The following is a 21,082-nucleotide window of genomic DNA, read 5'->3' on the forward strand; positions in this document are numbered from 1 at the left end:
AGGTTCCTTGGAGAGGGAGGGAGAAGGGGCTGGGATGGAAATTTTAACAAGCATTTTCTTCAGATGCAATCTGGACTGGTGATGTTTCATTACATTGGCACACACGATTTGAGCCATTTCTTCAGGGCCTAATTAATTTTACCCTAAATTGATGGTTGGAATTTGGTACATTATCAGGAGACTAATTTATAAGCCTGCCTGAGATAGCACTTGCTTGTTGGGAGAAAGGAAGTTGTATTTTTCCCTTTCTTTGTCACCTAAGTCTCATACAACCAACAGTGTGTAAGCCACACTGGCAGACTAATGACTCTGGCCAGGAGCTGTGGTGGCTTAATTAGTGTTGATATTTATGGCACCAACATGACATCAATTTTTCCCAGTGTGATGGGCTTCCATGCTGGAGCAGAGATTTTGCTGAAGAATGAGTTCGCTGTTTCTAATTGTGTACTTTTGTGAGGACATTGCTCATGTACCTAAGCTTATCTGGGTTCCACAAAGATTTGGCACTTCCTGTTATTGCTTGACTAGATATGCCAGAAAGTATGTCAGAAGCAAGGGGCTAAAAAAATATTTAGTGTCATTTAAATTTCCTTCAAAAAGATATGTTTTGTATCTCTCCAAGTCTCTTGATCGTCATGCAACATCCAAATTTGGAACATGGTGAGCTAAGGGACTTGTTTCCGAGGTTGCTTGGAATTGCTAGGTGAAGGGACAGAAGAAGCAGACGCTTACATCTGCACCTTTTCTTCTTCAGGTACAAAGCTTCGGATTGACTCGAAGGCACCTGTGCTTGCTGTTGATCTGGAAGCTATTGAAAAGGAACTAAAAGAGGAGAATTATATTTTTTCTAAGAATCAGGAATCTGGGAGAGTTACCACCTTACCTCAGCCTAGAACAGCGTCGTGCAGGTATGGAGAAAGGATTTCAGTTTTCTGATGATTTTTTACTCTCAGTTTTCTTCCTGCTTTACTTAACTGACCACTTGTTAAAGGCTGTATGAAGCTGCAGTACACATATAGGTTGTGGCCAGTTCTGACTTCTGCCCAAGGAACTGAATTTTGCAGGTTATATTGAATCTTTGCTTGCCATGTTTCTTCTCCTGGAGTACTGGGACAGAAAAGTGCCACGGGTTCTGCCACCTTCTTCACTTACTCCAGGGTATGTGGAGAGCCAGAGAAAGGGATGGGGTCTGGAGGAGAGGGAAGTTGCAAGTACCATCAGCATCAGTCATTACCGCTTAGAACTCTGCCCTTAGCTCCCCATCACAGCTCTGTCCTCTTGTTTTCCCCTTCCCTTTGTTTTTCCCCTCTCATCCTTTTAGGGAAGGGCGGTTCACCTGTGGCCCACAGGCCTATGCAGGAAAAATTAAATCTTACTCGTGCTGCTAAGAAACCTTGAGCTGGCAATGGCAATAGATATTTGATACATCTGTCAAGCATTCCATAATTGCCCCAGCCAAATAGTTGTTGAGTGGGTAGTGGATCTGCTTTTGGGGCCTGTTGGCTCATCCTCAGTGCTTTCTTAAGTCATGTGTAATCTTCCCTCTGAGTGAAAGCAGTTCAGCGAATGAAGTGAGGGGATTATGTCTCCAGCACAACATCCTGCTTTGTTTTTGCAATGTAAGAGTAGCATTTACAGCTCTTAGGATCTGCAGAAAATGTGTGCAAGGTTGCGTGGTTGAAGTTTCTTGTGGGGGCATGCGATTTGATATTTCCTCTTCCTTGAAGAGGTGAGTAATATATAGTACAAAAGTTTAATTACCGCCCTGCTCTGAGGCATTTAATGGACTGCACAGGATCTGTTCTCCCAGTTACATTACGTTTGGCTTTCTGGTCAGCTGGACTGGCTTTATCATCCGTATATCACTCTAGAAGAATCACAGCATATTAATCAGTAAGTAAATGTTAATTGCTTGAAGCCGTTTAGCATGAGTTAAAGCAGTGCAGATTTGTGTATCACAGAGCAGGTTATAAATTTGGTCTGCCCATCATATTTGTTTCTGAAGCATTCCTTAAGTACTTTTGAATCTAAATACAAAAAATCTCCTATCTAGTCTGTTGACTGTGCACATTTGATTTGAACTGGATGGTATGAGGAGATACCGCTCTCATACCGCCAGATACAAAACGCGTGAGCAATTGAGACCTGGCATATGTGTTGACTTTTTAACTTTTGAATTCCTTTCTTCCCCCTGCTCCCAATTAGTGAATTGCCTGAGAGAGAAGAAGGAGAAGGAGAAGAAACTCCCAACTTCAGCCATTGGGGCCCACCACGCATGTAAGTTGATATGGTTAGCCTATTTCTCATTTACCTTACGTCTTTTTTTCTGTGAAAGAAACAGAGTTTGTTTACTTCCAGACCTGCCTTTACCCGGATTTCCTCTAAAATAAAAGCTTGTTGGAAGGGCAGCGGTCTTGTGTTTGCAGCAGAATTTTGGTGTTTTGTGTAGGGCAAGACCTGCTCAGGATAAAGAAACACCTCCGTTGAGAGCATTCTTAGGTATCTGGCTTTATCCATTTACTGTTGAATCTTCTTGAAAGACCAAAAACTTGCATTTATTTAAGGCTTCATATTTAATAGCTTAAAAAGCTGTTTCAAGCTGTTAAACTGCTACTGCGTGCGTTTTTCAGTGTTGAGATCTTTCGAGACCCTCACATGTCTCTTGGAATCAGTATTGTTGGTGGACAAACTGTCATAAAGCGCCTGAAGAATGGAGAGGAACTTAAAGGGATCTTTATCAAACACGTCTTGGAAGACAGCCCAGCAGGAAGAACAAGGGCTTTAAAAACTGGAGATAAAATACTTGAGGTAAATGCAGATGGGCCTACCTTTTCATTTTAAGAAATAAAGATTGACTGAGATAGCTTTGGGGGCGGGAGGGACAAAATACCGCCACAGCTTCATGAAGGATTTTATGACTGTGTTTGGAAAACCAAAATTAAATCCCTTTGGTCCTTTTCATTTAAGGTCTGAACACAGAATTTTTAAGATCCTCTTGTTTATTTAAGAAAAGATAGATCCTGGTATCTAATGCTTAAATGGAAAAAATGAAAGACCATTCTTGCCATGTAAATGAATAATGAATAATTTCTTTAAAGTCGCATTGTCTGCATAGTCTCTTTCTTCATACTGAAATTTGGGCTGTGTTTTGAAGTGTGTTAATTTGGAGTAGTTAACGGTCTGGTCAACTTCTATTTAAGGGAAAATCCCCGATTCTGGCAGATGCCTCAGGGGACAATGCCAGTCCTGTACATCCTGTCACCTCTGGCTCGATGTTGTTTTTTAGTCATTCCACTCCAAATGAATAGTTCTGAATCTGGGGTTCCCATGCGGAGGGTGCCATTCTTGCATGTGCTGTTTGGTTGCGTGTAATATTTTGAAGAACATTCTCAGAACAGATTTAGCTCATAAACAGGCAAAACCTGAAAGAGTGGTGTTTTATCTAACATTCCCTGACAGTCTTGTTCCTTACGTTTTTATCTACAAAAATTGCTTTGGGAAAAAAGTGGCCTGTCTTTAATTGTTAATACTAAGAAAGATGCTTTCTCTTAAAGCATCATAGAAAAATACTTTTAAATTAATTTCTCTTGACTGCTTTTGGTACCTTCCTGTGACATGCTAATCTGTGAATGTATGCGATCTCTTGTAGTGACTCTGCAAGAGAGAGAGTGCCTAATAAAAATGAATTGTTTGTTAGGTTTCTGGGGTAGACTTACAAAACGCCACGCACGAGGAAGCAGTAGAAGTTATCAAGAATGCAGGAAATCCTGTTGTATTTGTCGTTCAGAGTTTGTCCAACATGCCAAAAGTAAGTTTATTCCTATTTTTATTCCAAAACTTAATGGATGTGTAATATGCATCTTAAACTTGGCTAAATTTCTTCCAGCAGGGTTTGTCTATTTTGTATCCATCCTTTCTGACAGAGTTTCTGCTCATGGACCACATGATTATTTATTTGGTCTGATTCTAAACCTTGTTTCTCTGATGTAAATCTAGTAGATGCGCATCTATTGAGTAGGTGGTAATTTTGGTCTCCCGCATGTGTAATTGAGTCTAGCCTTGTGTATTTTAATTTGTATTTCATAGCTGAAAATATGCTCTAAAAATCTAATCCAAATATGTCACCAAAGGTCTCTGCAGTAGTAGTTTGGGAGCAAGCTAAATCTAAGAGATTTAGGCGTGCCCTTATCTTCAAGGCCAAGGCCAGAAACTGCTAGCCCCCTCATAAGAGAAGACGCACAATTCTCCCTCTCTTGGAGTACACAAAAAGTATGAGACTTCTGTATGCTTTTGGTATTATCTGAGAAGTTGCTCAGGAATTTTGGTGGATTCATAGACCTGAGTTGAGACCTTTATGACTACTGCAGACAAATCTGGCACACCACGTTCATTATTTTTCCTGTGCTCCAGGGAGTCTTTCTGAATCTGTTACGACTTCCAGCAGCTAAGCTACGGACTCTTTCACAGAAAAGAAGATCAAAAAAAAGTGCCAGAACATTTGCGTGTTCGGCTGCCTCTCTGTGAACCTCACTTTCCTTGGCAATCGAAAGAGATTGAAGGAAAGCTGGAACACTGTAAATTTTGGTATTTCACTGTGTGAATGCCGAGTTTTCTGTAGCGTAGGATCAGAGTTTCAGCAGTGCCAAGCACTCTCAGCTCCCATTCACCAAAATAAGGTGCTGCTAAAAGAGTGGGAGTCTGTTACATTCTGTGACACTGAAGGAACCCAAGAGTTCCCCTTTCCTTTTACATGGCCTAATCTTCTGACCCAAAACAAGGTCTAAAATAAACTTGCGTACTTGCATTTTGAGTACTACTTATAGGCTCTCCCAGCAACTTTGAGATTTAATTATGTATCCAGCATGACGAATAATGAAAAAGCATTAGAAGTAGATGTTTCCCCTTGTAAGGATAAAGAACATCAAGGAGGAATATTACGTGGTGGCTAAGCATGCACTTTTCTGTATGGTGTTTATCTGCAGGGACATGGGTCTCTTTCCTGCCTCAGTAGGTAAACAGATGGAGATTGAGATATTTGTTAGGAATTTCAAGGTTAGTACAGAAACTATTTCACATGGGATCTCCAGGCTGCTTGCAGTGCAGCTTTTGTTTGAGTTCATTCTACTGCTGTCTTTGGACCACCACATGATTGTTCCTAATTAATCATTCAACAAATATGTTTTCATAGTGCTTTTGACTGTTTTTACAGTAAACTACTGTCTTACTTTTTTTTTTTAAATAACATCTTACTACTGTATGCTTTTTTGAGCAACAAAAATATGATACAGTGTTGTACTTGCTTATTTGATGTTTACTTTCTAAAACATATTTATTCAGCTCTGAATGATTAAAGAACTGACACTTATTCAGGAGTCCATATTGAGTTCTATATCAAGTTTTTAAATCCATACTGTTGACTTTGAACATTTTATTGAATGAAGAGGTGGGGCCAGACTTCAAACAGTGAGCAGTAAACGAAGTACCAAATGTTGGTAACATCTGTAAGAGCAAGTAATGTAAAACTGCATTGTGATGCCCTTCCACATGGGGCAAAATGAAAGGTGTGCTGGGAATCTTTATTGTTGTAATTACCTAACTTCTGGATGCTTGCTTTGCAACTGTAATGCTCTTTTTAATATGCACAACATACACATTATGTTTTTCAGGTAGTTTCTCCTATGCAGCCTAAGGGGAGCAAAGTTCAGGACGCAGACAAAGAAAATAAGAACGAAAAGGTATTTATTTCATTTGAATGCTATACCTAGGTTTTATTAAATCAAATGGTATAACAACTTGTGTTATAAATGGATGTTAAGCCTTTGTTGAAGTCTGAAATTAAGTTTGAAGTGTTTCATTGAAATCTGTCTGGTTCAATTTTTGCCAAATCCAAGGCAAGGTTCTGACAAGTGTCTTTTGGGTCTCCCCTGGCTGCTGTAACTGTGCAGCCATTGCAGCTCTTCACTGGCATCTCTCTACAAGTATCTGTTTTGCCCAGTTTGGAGGCAAATTGATTCCCCTTGTTAAATGGAAAGAGAAAAACAGTAACATGTACACAAATAATATCCTTTAATGTTAGACTGGCCTGACGTTCAGTAAAATCATGTTACAGGGTAAGTAAATCAGTTGAGTCTCTTAAGTCTCCCATTGCTGTGATATAACAAGGAAATGACCACGTGATCTGCAGTTGGCCTACTAATAGGTTAGCAATTACTGCACAGCAACTTTCTAAAAAGTTCATGGCAGATTTAAAAATAAAGAATCCATTCAGTCTAAACCAGTGTATTTATTTTAGTTACTCTGCAGTAAGGGAAAAATTTAATTTCTCACTCCCAGACAGACTGCTCTAATGGCCTAGGTATTTTGCTGCATGCCTTATTTCTGGGAACTGCGTTGATTGCTGTGGGCCGGATACTTTGCATGTGTCAGAACTGAACGAGCAGAGGACAGACCTAGGGTGGAGGATCACTTTTGTCCAGCGCAGTTTAACATGCCGACTGCGAATATGATGAACTTTTTGTCTGAACTCACTCAGTTCTTTAGTGTTTTTTGGCAAACTCAGAAGGCCCTCTTGCTTCAGAAGTTTCTGTAAGCCTCCTTTCAGATCCCATAAGCTTCAGAAACTGTGAGGCTCAGTTATTCCAAAAAATCAAGAAAGGTGTTGAAGTCATGCTTTCATGCCAGTGGATAATAGTTATAATGAAGCAGTTACAATCCCCTTTTCTTGGTTTTGTTATCTATATTTCTAATCTAAAAAGCGCTCATCCACTTGCAATGTGCTGCCTTTAATCTCTAGGACGCCAGTGTGTTGCGTTCTATAGTGTTAGGAGGTTAAAGAGTGAGCTTAATCTTTTTCAAACCTTTTTCATCTATTGGTGCTGTAAACTAGTGGGTGGAATATTGAAGAGCTTCAGTGCATAAATATGTAGCTCCTTTTTAGCTTTGAACATTAATTCACAAAGCAGTCATACTGTGCTACAGTAGGGGCAGCTCTGAGTTAGAAAGAGTTGCTATTAGTGGATTACTAGCCTGCGTTCCTATGGGAAATCACTGATATTTCGAGTCCAGTCTTCAAAGTGTCACAAAAGAGTGTGGCTTGAAAGCAGCCATATCCAACTGGAAAAGCTGCTTCTTTCTGTAAGATGAATTATCTTTTCAATCCTGAAGGTTTTCTCTCCTTTTTTTTTTTTTTTTGGTGTTTATCCTCCTCTCATGATCTGTTTGTTTAAAAACGATCACTTGAAGTCATTTGTATAAAACCACTTAAAACAGTTGAGCTTCTTATGAACAAATCAGATATTAAAGTAATTTTCTGTTTGGCTATGTAAACTATGGTTTTGCTTTTGTGTTGGAAGAAGCCGTGTTAATGCAAAACCTGGTTTAGTGGAGTACTCTGCTACCTTAAATTGGGGAATGCAAAACACAGTTATATACCATTCACTTTTTTTTTTTTTTCCTATCATACTCCACTCTTTGTGAGGAATTTCTGAAGATACTGTATGGGTAAAGTGGATGTGAAGTCTCTCCACTGACTAGAGGGAATTGTAAATCAAACCATGTAGGCAGAACAAACAGAGCATTGTGAAATTAGGTGAAGCAGCTAGAATGTAATTTTTACTTAAAAAAAAAAAAAAAAAAAGCTGTGATAGGTTTTATGCGAAGTGGGTGCATTCACTTTGGTCATGTCCCAGCCTGCCCCTGAAAAAATTACTTTGTAAATGATTTTTCTTTTACTTTCCTACACTCTTAATTTTCAAAAGAAAATAGTAACTACTTGTTCGTTGCAATGGTACCTGAGTGTTCTTGTGTGTAAGGTCCTAAGGTAGAAAGTTGCCCGTGTCCCGTCATTTGTTATTTCCTTTTATTCCCTTTTGACACTTCCTAGCTGATATTTCAATCTTTGACAGACTGTATCTATTGGATCTAGGGAAAAAAAATTGTCACATTCCTTTCCCTTCATTTTGTACTCAAAGAATGTATTTTCAGTAAAACTTATTATGTGCTCAGCTCTGCTGAGCATGCAAGTCAGAATAACTTAGGCTTAAAAAGCAGCAAGGTATTTCACAATATCAGATTGAAGAAGAAGAATGATGCTTCTATAAATCTAATTCTTCTACTGATGTCCTCTCTTCTTTGGAAATAATGGTAGACTGGTACCTCTCCATAAAAATCAAATTAAAGAACAGTTTATGATCAAAAAAAAGTACATAATGTTTGGACATAAATCTTTGAAAAGAAGTTCTGAGCAGCGAAGACATTTCAGTAGATGTGGCTCAACAGGAAAGATCCTGTTTTTTTTGTTTTTTTGTTTTTTTTCTATTTTGCAGAGCAAGTAAATTAGAGAACTTATTGTTCCAGAATAAAAATTTCTTCCACAATTTGAATCTGAAGGGTGCTTTTTTTTTTCTTCCCTTGGTAAATACTTCATTTTTCTTAGACATCAGAGATCTAATAGAAAAGATACATAATACTTAGCATTTCTGCCAGAGTGGGACTTTGCCAGAATGACTATTTTTATATATAACTCTAATTGAAAGTAAAATCTAGAAATAGAAGTTTTTATATAGTGCACTCGAGAAATTTTTTTTAAAGCTTTTCTCTTTTATCAAGCAGATTCTGAGCCCACTGAAATCAATAAGACTAGATTCTGGTTGACCTCTCTATGTTTATGGTCAGAGACTTTTAGGATGATCCTTATAAAAACTGACAAATTTTAGGATAAATTTGTTTTTGCCTTTTGTTTAGGCCAGTAAAGATCTAGAATTACTTTCAGAGTCTCCATTTCCCACACAGAAGTTTTGCAAACGTGGCATAGTGCTCTGTTGGAGATCCTCCCACAAACAGAACAATGTGCTCACCTGGGTTTCCAGCAGGCGAGAGAAATCCGTGCTTCTGAGCAGTAGCGAGCTGCTGGATAAACTTGTCTTTGTAATTTCCCTCAAACTTTTTAACAAAAGTTTAGGGTTTTAAAAAGCCAAAGGGCCAACGTTTAAGCTCTGAGTTCTTAATGAATTATAGCAATACTGATTTGTCGTAGGGCTGAGAGTGGGGCTGTGGGTTTTCCATCTTCACCTACTCAGTAACTTAGGCAGCGGCTTCCACGCAGTGCTGCTTGGACCTTCTGGATTTTGTTCAGTTCTTCGTGTGCTGAGGTCGAGCAAGTAAAGGGGAGGCGAGTTGGTGTGTTGTATGCTTTGGGGAAACAACTGCCTTGTCTCAAAGTGCTTTTATTAAACACTGTTACTACAGATGGGCTAGAATTCTTTTAACTTATTACTCTTATGCTGTCCTCAGTGCAGCACTTTGCTATAATAATTTTTAAATGGGCAGGATGATGTAAATCATAGATTTTTGTATGTAGTTTGCATTACGATTTGCTGCTTAGAATATTCTATACAAATTTAGGCTCAGCTTTCATTGCACACAGTGGAAAATCTTATTCCAGGTTTGATGTTTGGGTGTTGCATTCTGATTTCCAGCTATAGAAGAAATTCATTGCAAGCATTTGAGCTGTTCTAATGGCATATTGTACTCACTGTTCCCCCTCTAAAGTGCATCTTGCTATTAGTGGTGTGGTTGTATGGGATACAATTGAATGTAATTTAGTGAAATCATGTAGCCAACTGAGGCATGATCCAGTTACTCTGAGCTATAAAAACAGTGCTTGGATGAACAAACGCCCATTTTCATTGCATTCGGAGCTGACTCTTTATGCCTGATATGCGTCGCTATATGCATCATTATAGGAGCTGCCTGTATTTATGTGAGGTAATAGAATTTTATTATAAGTTCTAATTCAAATTGATTTTTAAATTTAAACCAAAATATAGATGACATGTTATATGTAAATATTCTTGTAGAAGCAGTAAGAAGTTTGTGATTTTATTTTGTATTTTAAAGGTTTGCTGACTTCAAACAGTATCAGCAAATTTTAATATTGAAGTGTTTAAAGTGTCTAATGAGAAATGGGTCATAATGTAATGTTTATTTTTATGCCTTGATTGATGTTCATACTTTCATGTTTACAGTGATAGAGAAGTATTTTGTCAATAAGAAAGTATGTATGCACTATTGTATTATCTTTTTTCTATACTCAGTGTCACTTTTTGTTCTGATTTCTTGCAAAGAAAAGCCTATGCTGCAGATTTTAGCATTGTAATTACGCCTGTGTGTGTGCGCACGTAGATAATTTAGGAGACAAAGAAAAATATGATGTTTTTCTACACAGAGGATACAAAACATGTAACTATTTTACTTTGAATCCATTAGAGAAAATATGGGGCTCCACCTCCAATGAAACTACCACCTCCATATAGAGCAGTCGAAAGACTGCATCCAGAGGAAGCTAACGTGGATGAAGAGGAGGAAGTTTGTGCAGAGAGTAAGTAGTGCAATATATATTAAGTAGCATTGCATTTATGGAGCACTGTTGGGTTATGTGATAAATGTACCTTCCGTTTAGTGCTTTTGATATGGTAGTAGTGCTCAGTGTGGCAATAAGAGGTAATCTGCAAACTTGTTCTTACTGCCGGCTGCTCATTTGTAATTTAGATAGTTGTCTTTTCCCAGATGGGCTTGGATAGCTTTTCTCTTCTGGAGAGATGTAGTAAGGGCTCCATTTAATGTCCGGACCTGACAAGGTCTAAGCAGGGCCTGGAGGGCTTGTGTTGGCAGTGGCATCAGCAGCGAAAGGCAGGTGTGGTGCTTCACCCTTGCAATAGCAGTGGTAGTTGCGTAGGCCTAGGTTAAGAACCACTGGTGCCTTGCCTAGAAGAGCCTGCAGTTTCTATCAAGGCAATACCCTTCAAGCAAAATATTTTCCTTTTAAAAATTCTGCTGAATTATTGTTTAAATCTCATTTTTTAGTAGCACGTTTTAAGATAAAGGTTCTGCGATTGTCTACTTTTAATTTTTCTAATGATTTATAATGATTTACACTTTCCTGACGTTGCATCCTTTGCTTTAACTTTAGAGCTCCAGCAGCACAACTTAGATTCCAGGATACTGCATGGCTTTGTTAATTCCAGCTTTGGATAAATTGAATATTTTTAGTCTTCCAATAAAAGATTGAGGAATATTAAAATCACAGTTAGGATTCCTAAATTATTTTCTAAAGTTAGTCACTTTGACTCCTGCCTTCCCCTTTATGTGCTCTTGCGCCAAATCAACGTACCTGTTTTTTTTGCTATTGCTATTTTTCTCATCATCCTGTGTCTTGGAGTTTTTTATGTTTACCCTAGCGGAGAGCAAAAATGGAGAAGCTAAAGCAGAGAGATGCCTTTGTAGTTTTTGACCTTGAAGCGACCATGCCTGCCAGTCTGAGCGGAAGTTGCCAACTTCAGGCCCTCCTGGTGAGCAAGTTCTTCCACCTGCTCTTGTTGACTTCGCTCTTGGTGTTGGCCATGGCATATTGTTGTAGCTGAGATAATTAATGAGATTCGTTGGTTGGTCACTCCTAGGGCTTTGTAGGTGGAGATAAGATGGATCTTGGAAGGTTGTTGTCATGGAAAAGGTAACAGATGCACAGGAGCAGCCTGTTCAGGTCTGCCTGGGTTGCTTTAATGAAAAGCTGCTAGTTCTTGAACCAACTGGAGATTTTTCCAGAATGTCCCCTTGCTGAGCTTGTCATCTCATCTGCTTGGAGGCTGCACCTTAGACACCTGAAGATGGTTTTTTAATATCTTCTTGGGGGAGTGATAGTCAGAGGAGCATTTGACTCAAAGCTCTGCATATTACAGAATGAACGTATCTTTTACTTTTAAAGGGGTTCTGTTTGTAAACCACCAGTTGTAGCAAAATGTTTTCAGGCTGTTATTAGTTACAAAGGCTGTAATTCCCAGTTAAAGAATATATTTGATAAGTAGCCTGATTCTTGAGTTTCCTAGTCAGGATGTGCCTCAGTCCACGTGCTTGCTAGACCTAGGTTAACATTTTGCACAAATATAATTTCTTATTGATGGGGCTTGGTCATTTCTTAGCGTTTTGCAATTCTTAATGGCATGGCCAGCTGAGACTGATAGCTGAGAAGGTAAAGCTACTTCTGATAGCAAGCAGATCAGTTCAGATGAATCCCTTTCTCTCTATCCTTTCTACTGACTGGAGTTCAATGTTTGCCATAACCATCTCTTCCATGAATCTTCCAAAACCACTATGTGCTTTTTCCGCTTCATTTGTCCCTTGCTTTTACTTGCTGTTTAAAAAACAGACCAAGGAACTTTATACTGTTTGTACCTCAACCCTCGAGGTAAAAAGCACGTTAGAAACAATGTAGCTGTACTTACAATGATATTAAGCAGTTCAGTAGCTCTGAAAGGGGCTTTTAACACAGTATCTTTTCTGTGATCACTTGGAAAAGAAAGTCTTCTCCATGAATTCCAGTGCAGTATTTTTTTTTTGTAAAATTAATTTCATAAGCTTCACTGAACAGCAGGTAGATTAGATTTATTGTGTCTTCCTTATTTAAAAGATCAGGTATCCAAAGGAAAAAAAAAAAAAAAAAGCCAGCTGGGGTAAATCTATGTCATAGTCTCACCTTTGCTTCATTTACCTGCTATCTGTGTGCCCATGGCATGGAAAGCCTTAGGGGTGGCTTAGAGGTGGGCGAGCTGTTAAATCTGTGTCCTCTACTTGGTGTCCTCTGGTTGTGCTCCTGATGGATTTCTTTAGCTTTCTTGTTAATACAACTATAGTTTCATGAACCTGCTCGTTGATTTGTCTCATATTCCAGAAACAATTTACTTGTTCCACGTGACCTGAGTTGTTTTGTTTTTTTTTCCAAATCCTTGCTTATCGTTCCTTCCATGAGAGTCCCTTACTCCCATCCTACTTCTGTCTCCATGTTCTTCATCATTCCCCATATCGAAAGCAAAAGCGAAGTATTCCATTAGTCTTTCTCCTATACTAGGAAAGTTTTTATTTCCTTTTTATCCCATCCATAGTGTGTGGCAGTCTCTCCTTGTTTTATCTGTTCCCCTTGTTAAGGGGCTGAATAACCTTTTGGTAATTTCCCCTGTGGGATCTAAATCCACTTACCTTTTGGCAGTGGTCCCTTATTTTTCTATGTTTTTCCATCACTGAAACTGTAGCTTTCAGGGCTGGTCTGTTGTAACAGTCAGTTCTTGTAGATATTCTACCTTTTCTTTTCAGAGGTGGTTATTCACCCAAAGAAGGTGAATCCTTGCTGGGGGTAGAAACTACTGGATAGTTCTTGGTCTAGAGAAATTCTAGGCAGCCCCCATGTTCCAGTACTTTAAATTCTTCAAGTCCGACTTGACTAAGAAGTTTCAGGATTTTTTGTCAGATATGTCTTCTTGAAGATAAGGCCCTTAGCTCCAGAGCTTCTTCTCTTTCTATTTTGATTTAATTTGAACCATTTGTGATCACTTCTTCCAAGATTACTTTCTGCATTCAAAGTTCTTAGCTGTTTTTTTGGCTGAACTTTGGAGGCATACTGAAAACAGAACTTACTCTTGTGTTATTTCTTCTTCTAGTGGTCTGGTCTAAATCTCTGTCTGTATTCAGCTCTGATTCTGGGTAATCTGCTTCTTGTTTACTTTTTACTCTAGCTATGCTGCTTTAAGGCTTTTGGTTTACTTTTTAAAATAGTCTTGTAAAACTGTTGCATGTGGAGGAGAATGGTAATTTTACAGGTATAGCTGGAGAAAACAGACTGGGCTTACAGGATTTGTAGAGAAAGACAGGATTTGTTTCCTTACTTGTTTAATTCATTGTCTGTCATGTCAACTTAGTGATTCTTCAGTCTACTGCAAAAAGATCCTTCAAAATCCTTCATCTTAAAGACCTAAAAATATTAGAATTGTGGGTATGGGTCTGTTCCCCCATAATGGGAACTCTCTCTCCATGGTGCAGGTTATTTTGGTGGAGGTCACTTTCTTCATATAGACATTATTTAGCTTCCTCAGACCTTTGAAGCATCAAGTTTTAAGTAGGATTCTTTTTCTTTAATCAAAACAAATAAATAAAGGGAAGGGTCTACAAGGAGCCATTTGTATTTACTGGGGGCTGTGCTACAGACTGCATCAATAGGTACCAGTGTGTTTTTCTTGAGTGGCGAATGGCTGTAGGTGTGTACGAAGAATCTGCTAGGCTAATGTACACCCCGTTGGGGCTTATTGCTCTAATGAGGGGTTAGTAGTAAAAGGAAGCAGAGGAAATGGATGGGCAGAATAGTTTGTAATGAAATGTTTTATAAGGTTTTCTGGGGGGCATTAGTAACTGTACAATTTAGATGTACTTTTTTAATTGAGTTGAGGACAATAATAAGTTAGATGGGAATGACAACTATTACTATTGAAAAAACTTGGAACTCATAATTTCAATGGATGTTAGGTTTTTTACTAAAATCTCTTGTCTAGCTAGGAGCCTGAGATTGATCTACTTGGTTTTAAGTAAGTTTAAAACAGTAAAAATAGATAATAAAAAGTAGTGAAAGGTGGCTAAGATAGTGGAGTAGATGCTGCTCTGCTCAGACTTCCTGTCTGCAAGGATATTTAGCTGTATCTAATAAGGGGATAATAATGCCCATTCCCTTTTATTTTGTCTCTAGACCAATGTAGAGATCAATGGAGCTGCAAGAAAGCATAGTGATTTAGCTTCCTAAAATGCTTTTTGAGGAAAGGTGGTTTTTCCTACCGGGACAAGAGATTTTCAGATCTCTCTAGTGTTTCACCTTACTTAGGGTGAAAGGTGTGTGTGTGTGTGTGTTTGGGGGGATGGGTGTACAGGGTAGATGGTAGGTGTAGGTGTAGCTTGGTTCAGACAGACCCGCACAGCCTGCTGTTTAGGCAGAATTGGTTTGGAAAGTGCTTGGCCATACGCACATGAGATGGGGTTGATTTTTTTGTTAAAAACAAAACCTAAAAAAAAACAGAAGAGAACTCAGTTGAGAACCTGCAAAATAAGGTCAAGTGTATTTGATGTTCTTTAGGTGTGAAGACATGACCTCAGGAAGCTGTCAGTACTGCTGTGAACTAAGATGACAAAACTATCACTGTCACTTTGGAAAAATGTCAGAATTATTAAAAAGGAACTAACTAAACAAAATGAAAAACATTGGTAAATCAGCATAACTCCTGAGAATCTGACTTAGAGTTTGTCGCTTTATGTGAAGCTGTGCTAAAACAGAGGAAAAAATTTTAAAATTTGAATTCAGGTGAGGCAGCTCGTGTAGCCAAACGCTGCCTCTCCAATAGATGTCACTGCAATCAACAGCAAATAGCGAAGATGTTCAAAGAGTAAGATGTGGCCAGGAGAAAAGCTGTATGAAAGCTTTATGAAAATAAAATAATGAAAATATAATAAATGCAATATTTATTATATTTAACAAAATTAAAATCACAGCATGTGTATTTAGTTCAGTGCGTTCTCAAAGATCACGCAAAAGCCGGGATTAGACAAATAGAGCAGTGACTTCCATTTTTTTTAGCTCTGGGTTAATCTCTATTTAATATGACTCTATACTGCTAATCATCTTTTCCCATTCTTATTCTGAGTCATAATTAGCTAAAATACGTAGGTTTTTTAACCATCCCTGACAAAAGACCCAGAAAGGCAGTGTGTTCTGGGCAGCCTTGCTGTTGTATGTTGTACCACATGAGGATAAACTATAATGTTGGTGTCATTGTAGTTTGAGGGTACTTTGGGATTTTCTTATTGAGGTTTTTTTTTTTTTTTTTTTTACTCTGTATTCTTGAATCACATGTACAGTTCTCATTTGATGAAGTACTGCAGAAGGAAATTACATTCTTGATGAATTTTTAATAGTAAAATTGCAGCTGCGACTTCTTGGATTTTTTTAATGTGTGCTTGTACATAATGCGCTGAACAGATGGCTATGTGTGTGCTGCGATATACATTCTAAAGAAAGGACAATGAACTTTAAAAATGAACAAATTAATGGCATTAACAAAATAACAGAATATTTTGGGTTGTTTTAAATGCAGCATTTGGAATAGAGAATTAGTAAGGACTTCCCAAAATTACTAAGTACGCTTACACATTTAGAGAGAGCTGTTATCTTTGCTTTTTAATTACTAAATGAAGGGTTTTGAATCTCTTCAGTGTTTCAGTTCGGCACTCATTGCAATAAAACTGACATTGCTCGTTCAGAGTCGCAGCAAAATACAAGTTATGATGAAGTTTGAATTTTCCTTATGATGGCAGGCTGGTTTTGTTTTCTGGCCTGTAAAAATAATCCAGGAATGCATACCAGTGTCGGGCAACTGCAAGATTTGCAATGCTGGAAAACAACATGTTTATTGAAGTCCGTTGAGCTAAGAGCAATTCTTTGCTAACCCCTGTAGCCTGTTTGGAAAGGATGCTGAGATTAAATTAAAAAAAAAAAAAAAAAAAGCTATTAACTACTACTTTGCCATGGTCCTTAAATGTGATATTAACTGCAACTGGCAGTGAGGTACAGGAGCGGTGGAGGTGAGTTGTGTTTGGGGATGGAGCTGTCATTCGAATGCGAGCGGAGTCAGGCAGCGCAACCTCGGCAGCCGCGGAGCATCGGTGGGTCACACGGGGGAAACCGGCGGTCTGCGGCGCCCGGCGCACTTGTACAGGCAGCTCTCGGCTGCTGGCAGATGTAACTGCTAGCCTGTGGGTAGCCTGAAATTAATATAATTGATGACATCGCATAATAGAGACAGACAGACAGTTTGCCCTTAAGGAGAGAAAAATCTCAGAAAAATAGGCCCAAGGTCATCAGAAGAGAGACGAGCGCCGAGCCTGTGCGCGATGAGGATTGGAGCTGCTCGCAGCACTGAAGGTTTGTCAGGAATGCAGATATCCTGAGGTGCAGGCTGGCACAGCAATGGTGCAAGGGGGGTTCCCAGGTAAGGATTCACATCTCTCGCTCTGTTGTATTTGTTAGCAGCGAGTCATTTTGAGTATTTTTAATGATAATTTAGAAGTAGTGAAGTGCTAGAGATAAGAGAACAGGAGCACAGATCGTTTTGCTCAGTTTGGAGCATGGGCATATACCATGATTAGAATACTGAATGCATTTAATGCCTTTAAAATATTTTGTCTTGTATTTCCTTATAAATCATTGTTGCCGTTGTACGTTGTTATTCAACATTGTGATATACAAAACTGATGCAAGCTTGCCAGTGTTTAAAATATAACAATTCCTAGCACTACATTTCATGCTATATAGAATAATCTACTCTTCCATAACTGTTATTGTAATGTAGAGACAGATGGCTGAATTTTCTTCACTTTGCTTGTTAAGAATGTGTTAGGTAAATGTTTTTAGACTAAAATAAAAAGCTGCTGGGGAATCTAAACTGAATATTCAGCATTTTTGTGGTATAAGGAGGCAAAACAAGAATAAAGCAATGTGATAGTAAACAAATGAGCTATTTGCAGTGAAGGATAATCTAATCTTTAAATATTGCCTCAGATTGCATTTGTTGTTACGTATGATCCTTTCTTCCAACACAAGCCAGGTATCTAGAGAATAGCATTAAAATGCTAGGCATGAAATATTTGATGTTTTAAGGTTATTAAATTCTCTAAGGCACAGTGCAGTTAGCTTCTGCTGTTTGGGATCTTGGATCTTACTCAGGCATTGCAGATAAGTAATCTCATATAGCTTATGTAGACAGAAGATGATGTCTGTGTTATAAATCCACATATACAGGTTTCACCGCACAAACTTGCTAAGAGAAGGTAATACTAGTAGATCTTTATATTACTTTCACTGAAGAACACTTATTATCACTGCAATGACTTGCAACTAAAAATATGTAAGAAGGATGCAAATATTTAAAGAAACAATTGCAAGATGAACATTAGCCCGTAGAAGGTTGTTATGTGTTTATGTTCTTTAGTGTCTGGTTTTTAGGTAAGAAGACAGTATCTTTCGTCATTACCATCTTTGTTATGCTGTTGCTCCATTACACAAAAAATAAAAAAGAAACTCTACTAGGCATCAAGTCTCATCCAGACTAGCAAAGTATTGCTTTTAGTAAGAATACAGAATAGATATTTGCATAATAGCTCTGTTCCAAAATGGTCTGTTTTGGTTTAAACAATAACTCCTCCAAATATGAAGTGCAAGTAATCATCTAACAGAAGGGAAAGTAAAAATGTTAATTGACAGTAATTCCATTCTTTACAGATGTTACTTTTGTTTTCCATACTATTACAGTAGTTGAGAGCTGTCCAGAATAACTTCTTTAACTGTTTGAGAAAGTCAAAGTTATTTTTTGCTACTCAGTCTTTAAAGTAGTCCCTCCTTTATTCAGCATGGTTGTTTAGGGGCTAGTGATCAATTTAGCTCCTGCTTTGTTCAGACATATAATTGTTCTTTATTAGAATAGCTGTAATTTAAAGAACAACCCAGAATATTCTTCAGTAGATTTGTTAGCTGTAGTACACCATGACTGACTGCTAAAAATCTGCTTTATGTCTTTGTAGTGGCCACATGCATGTTGAAACAGATATGTGTGTGTGTTTGTATAGAAGAGACTTTGATACATGCAGAAGATGAACATTTCTATTTTATCAGCAGATTCAAAGTACTTTTGCCATATTGAGTTAGCAGAGATATTGTGGCAACTGGCTAAAGGGCAGGTGTACTACTCTACCCTACCCCAGCAGTGATAAGGAGCCTTGCATAATTAGTGTGATGATAGGCATGTCTGTCTGCTTCATCAGTGCTTAGAGACCACAGCTTCTGCCTGTCTCTGCCTCCCAAAAAGTTTTTAGAGGAAATATTAATGTATTGAGCTTTTGGGTATGGTACAAGGAAGCAGAAATTGCTGTTGCTGTGAATGTAGAAAGCGCGTGTGTGCATGCACATATGTTGGGGGCAGAGATGGAGTTGAGGTCTGAGGAGCAGAGCCCTCCGGAGCTGAGGACCCCAAGCTACAGTAAGCATCCCTCTTCAAAGAGGTGCCTGTGTGGGTAGAGCCAGGAGCGGTAGCTGCTGGTCTGCGTGGGCCCTCAGTGCGCTTGCCAGAGGTGAGCGAGGAGCCTCTCTGCGAAGTTGGCCATTAATCCGACACTCGCCTCCATCCTGCGGCTCAGGAAAGTGCCTTCACGCAAGGAGTCTGTAGTTGTGTGTACCTGTCCTTTATCTCAGCAAATAGAAGACCATTTCCAACAGGCAGTCGCCCCATCAGTTCCCGCTAACGGGTGGTAGGTACGCAGCCTCCTGGCTCTCCCCTCTGCCCTGCGCACGGTCCATGCTGTAGGAACCAGCCCCCATGAGCATCCACAACTGAAATGCAGAATTCAGGAGCAGGGGCAGTGCTGGGTGCCCCACGCGCTGGGGTGGTTTGTGAGCAGGTAAGGTGAGAAGGGAAAGCAAAGTGGAGGGATTGGGGTTTTTGAGATTGAATGTGCAACGGGAGAGTAGGACAGGTAAGGGGACATTTCAGACACGTGGTCTGGGGGAAGGATGAGGCTTAAATGTGGGATAGGACCCATGCTGTTGTGCACCTCTGCCTGTGCGTGCAGGCAGCGGGCGCAGAGCCAGTGGCTGCTGCTGAGAGCAGTGCCTGAGCAAACTGAATTTGGGAATGCCTGCTCAGGCGATGAGTGCGTTACTGCCGAGTGACGGAGCTGCAGGTGGTCTGTGCATGCTGTCCAAAGGCAGGAGTGGTAAACCTTGACATCATTATACCATTTTGTGATTGTTCTGTGGATATGAAATGGCTTTAACAGCTTGCTTTCCTTAAAATGCTTTAGGTAGCTTTGGAGGTTTTTGTATCCCTTACCTGAAAATCAAGTACACTAGCTATCCTGTATGTAAATATTCTTAAGTGTTTTATGTCTATGAAATACCAAGTAAGCTTAAACAGCAATTTTTTAGACCTGAAAAAGTTACACTTGCATATTATACTTTACCAGGTCCTCTATAAAGTGAGGTGGGAAGTTGTCATTTCCATGGTGTGGTGCTTCTGGGAATATTCTGAGTTATTAAACATAAGTTTTTGTATCTGTAACAAGCTGTTACTTAGAATTGAATCGCATACCTGAGCTAGGAGTAATTTGGAGGAAAATGCCATGGAGTATCCAGGCATAAGGCATTCGTTTGTGCGTGCACGTGTGCGTGGAGTTGTTATGCCTCTTTATGCTATGCTTGTGAGGGGAGAGAGGGATTATACCGTCCAAATGATTCTTTAATGGTATCGTAGTATTAAGCCTCAATCCCCCCAGGTGCTCTGGGAGTAAACAGCAAGCAGCAGCATTTGCTGTACCTTGAAACAGCAATGAAGTATATCCCATCCTTCTTCAGTGTGTAAGTGTCCTGAAACCATCTGCTCTTTTAAAGCCGCGACTGCTTTGTAGTACAGTCTTTGGGGGCCACGGAGCCTCGCAAGATCTTGTGGATGGACAGAGAGGGGTGAAGAGACTCCCGAGGTGCTGTGGCTCTCCTGCTTCCTGGGCTGGGTTCACTGGTGAGGTGGACCATCAGATCTGGAAAGCTCTTTCTGCACTGAATTATAAACATTAATGCAAATTGTGTTCTGCACCAAAAACTACATTTCTTTTAGATGCTTGGCGACAGAATTGATTTTAAAGCATACGAGGTTTGGCTGCATGGGTAGTCTTAATTTTGTGACTTAGTATTCTTTTAGGGATATGACAGAAAAGTTATTCTAGGGTTAACACACTATCACGTTGTTGTGTGTATATCAATAATATGTTTAAATAGACAATGCAGCAATTTTACAGCCAGATCTCATTTCAGGTTTTAATGAGTTAAAAGTGGAGAAGAAGTGATTTTTGCAATACTGTTCTTCAGAGGAAGAAACCCATTAAGTGAATGCCCTGACACTGTTGATAAGCAGTCGGTGAAGTATCACTGAAGGGCTGAGAGAAGAGTGGAAGGGGAGTAAATGAGACGAGACCAGAGCCTGATTGACAAGGGAATAAATAGAGCTGTATGCAAGAATGAGCATGGTCAGCTTATGAGTAAGGGCCAAGAAGGAAGCTGAAGATGATTTTGTGAGGAATGGGGAGTTCAGTGAAGCTTTTCGGGCACAGAACGATGTAGTCATCCTTTTGTGTGTGCGAGAAGACAGATTGTGGCATTGTAAATGGATAGGGC

The 21,082-nt window shown here is 39.3% G+C and overlaps 1 protein-coding gene across 4 annotated transcripts in view; it reads left to right on the top strand.

Annotated features, from left to right (window-relative positions):
- The window catches only part of PATJ (PATJ crumbs cell polarity complex component), a 161,838-nt gene that overhangs the window by 63,402 nt on the left and 77,354 nt on the right, over window positions 1-21,082 (top strand). For all 4 annotated transcript variants that reach the window (XM_068953372.1, XM_068953369.1, XM_068953373.1 and 1 more), the window contains 6 exons: window positions 755-908; window positions 2,206-2,277; window positions 2,631-2,808; window positions 3,698-3,808; window positions 5,667-5,735; window positions 10,267-10,378. In XM_068953372.1, coding sequence (XP_068809473.1) covers window positions 755-908; window positions 2,206-2,277; window positions 2,631-2,808; window positions 3,698-3,808; window positions 5,667-5,735; window positions 10,267-10,378 — 696 coding nt within the window. The remainder of the gene's footprint in view (window positions 1-754; window positions 909-2,205; window positions 2,278-2,630; window positions 2,809-3,697; window positions 3,809-5,666; window positions 5,736-10,266; window positions 10,379-21,082) is intronic.

The sequence above is a fragment of the Struthio camelus genome, chromosome 8 (genome assembly GCF_040807025.1).
Source record: "Struthio camelus isolate bStrCam1 chromosome 8, bStrCam1.hap1, whole genome shotgun sequence".
Taxonomy (NCBI): domain Eukaryota; kingdom Metazoa; phylum Chordata; class Aves; order Struthioniformes; family Struthionidae; genus Struthio; species Struthio camelus.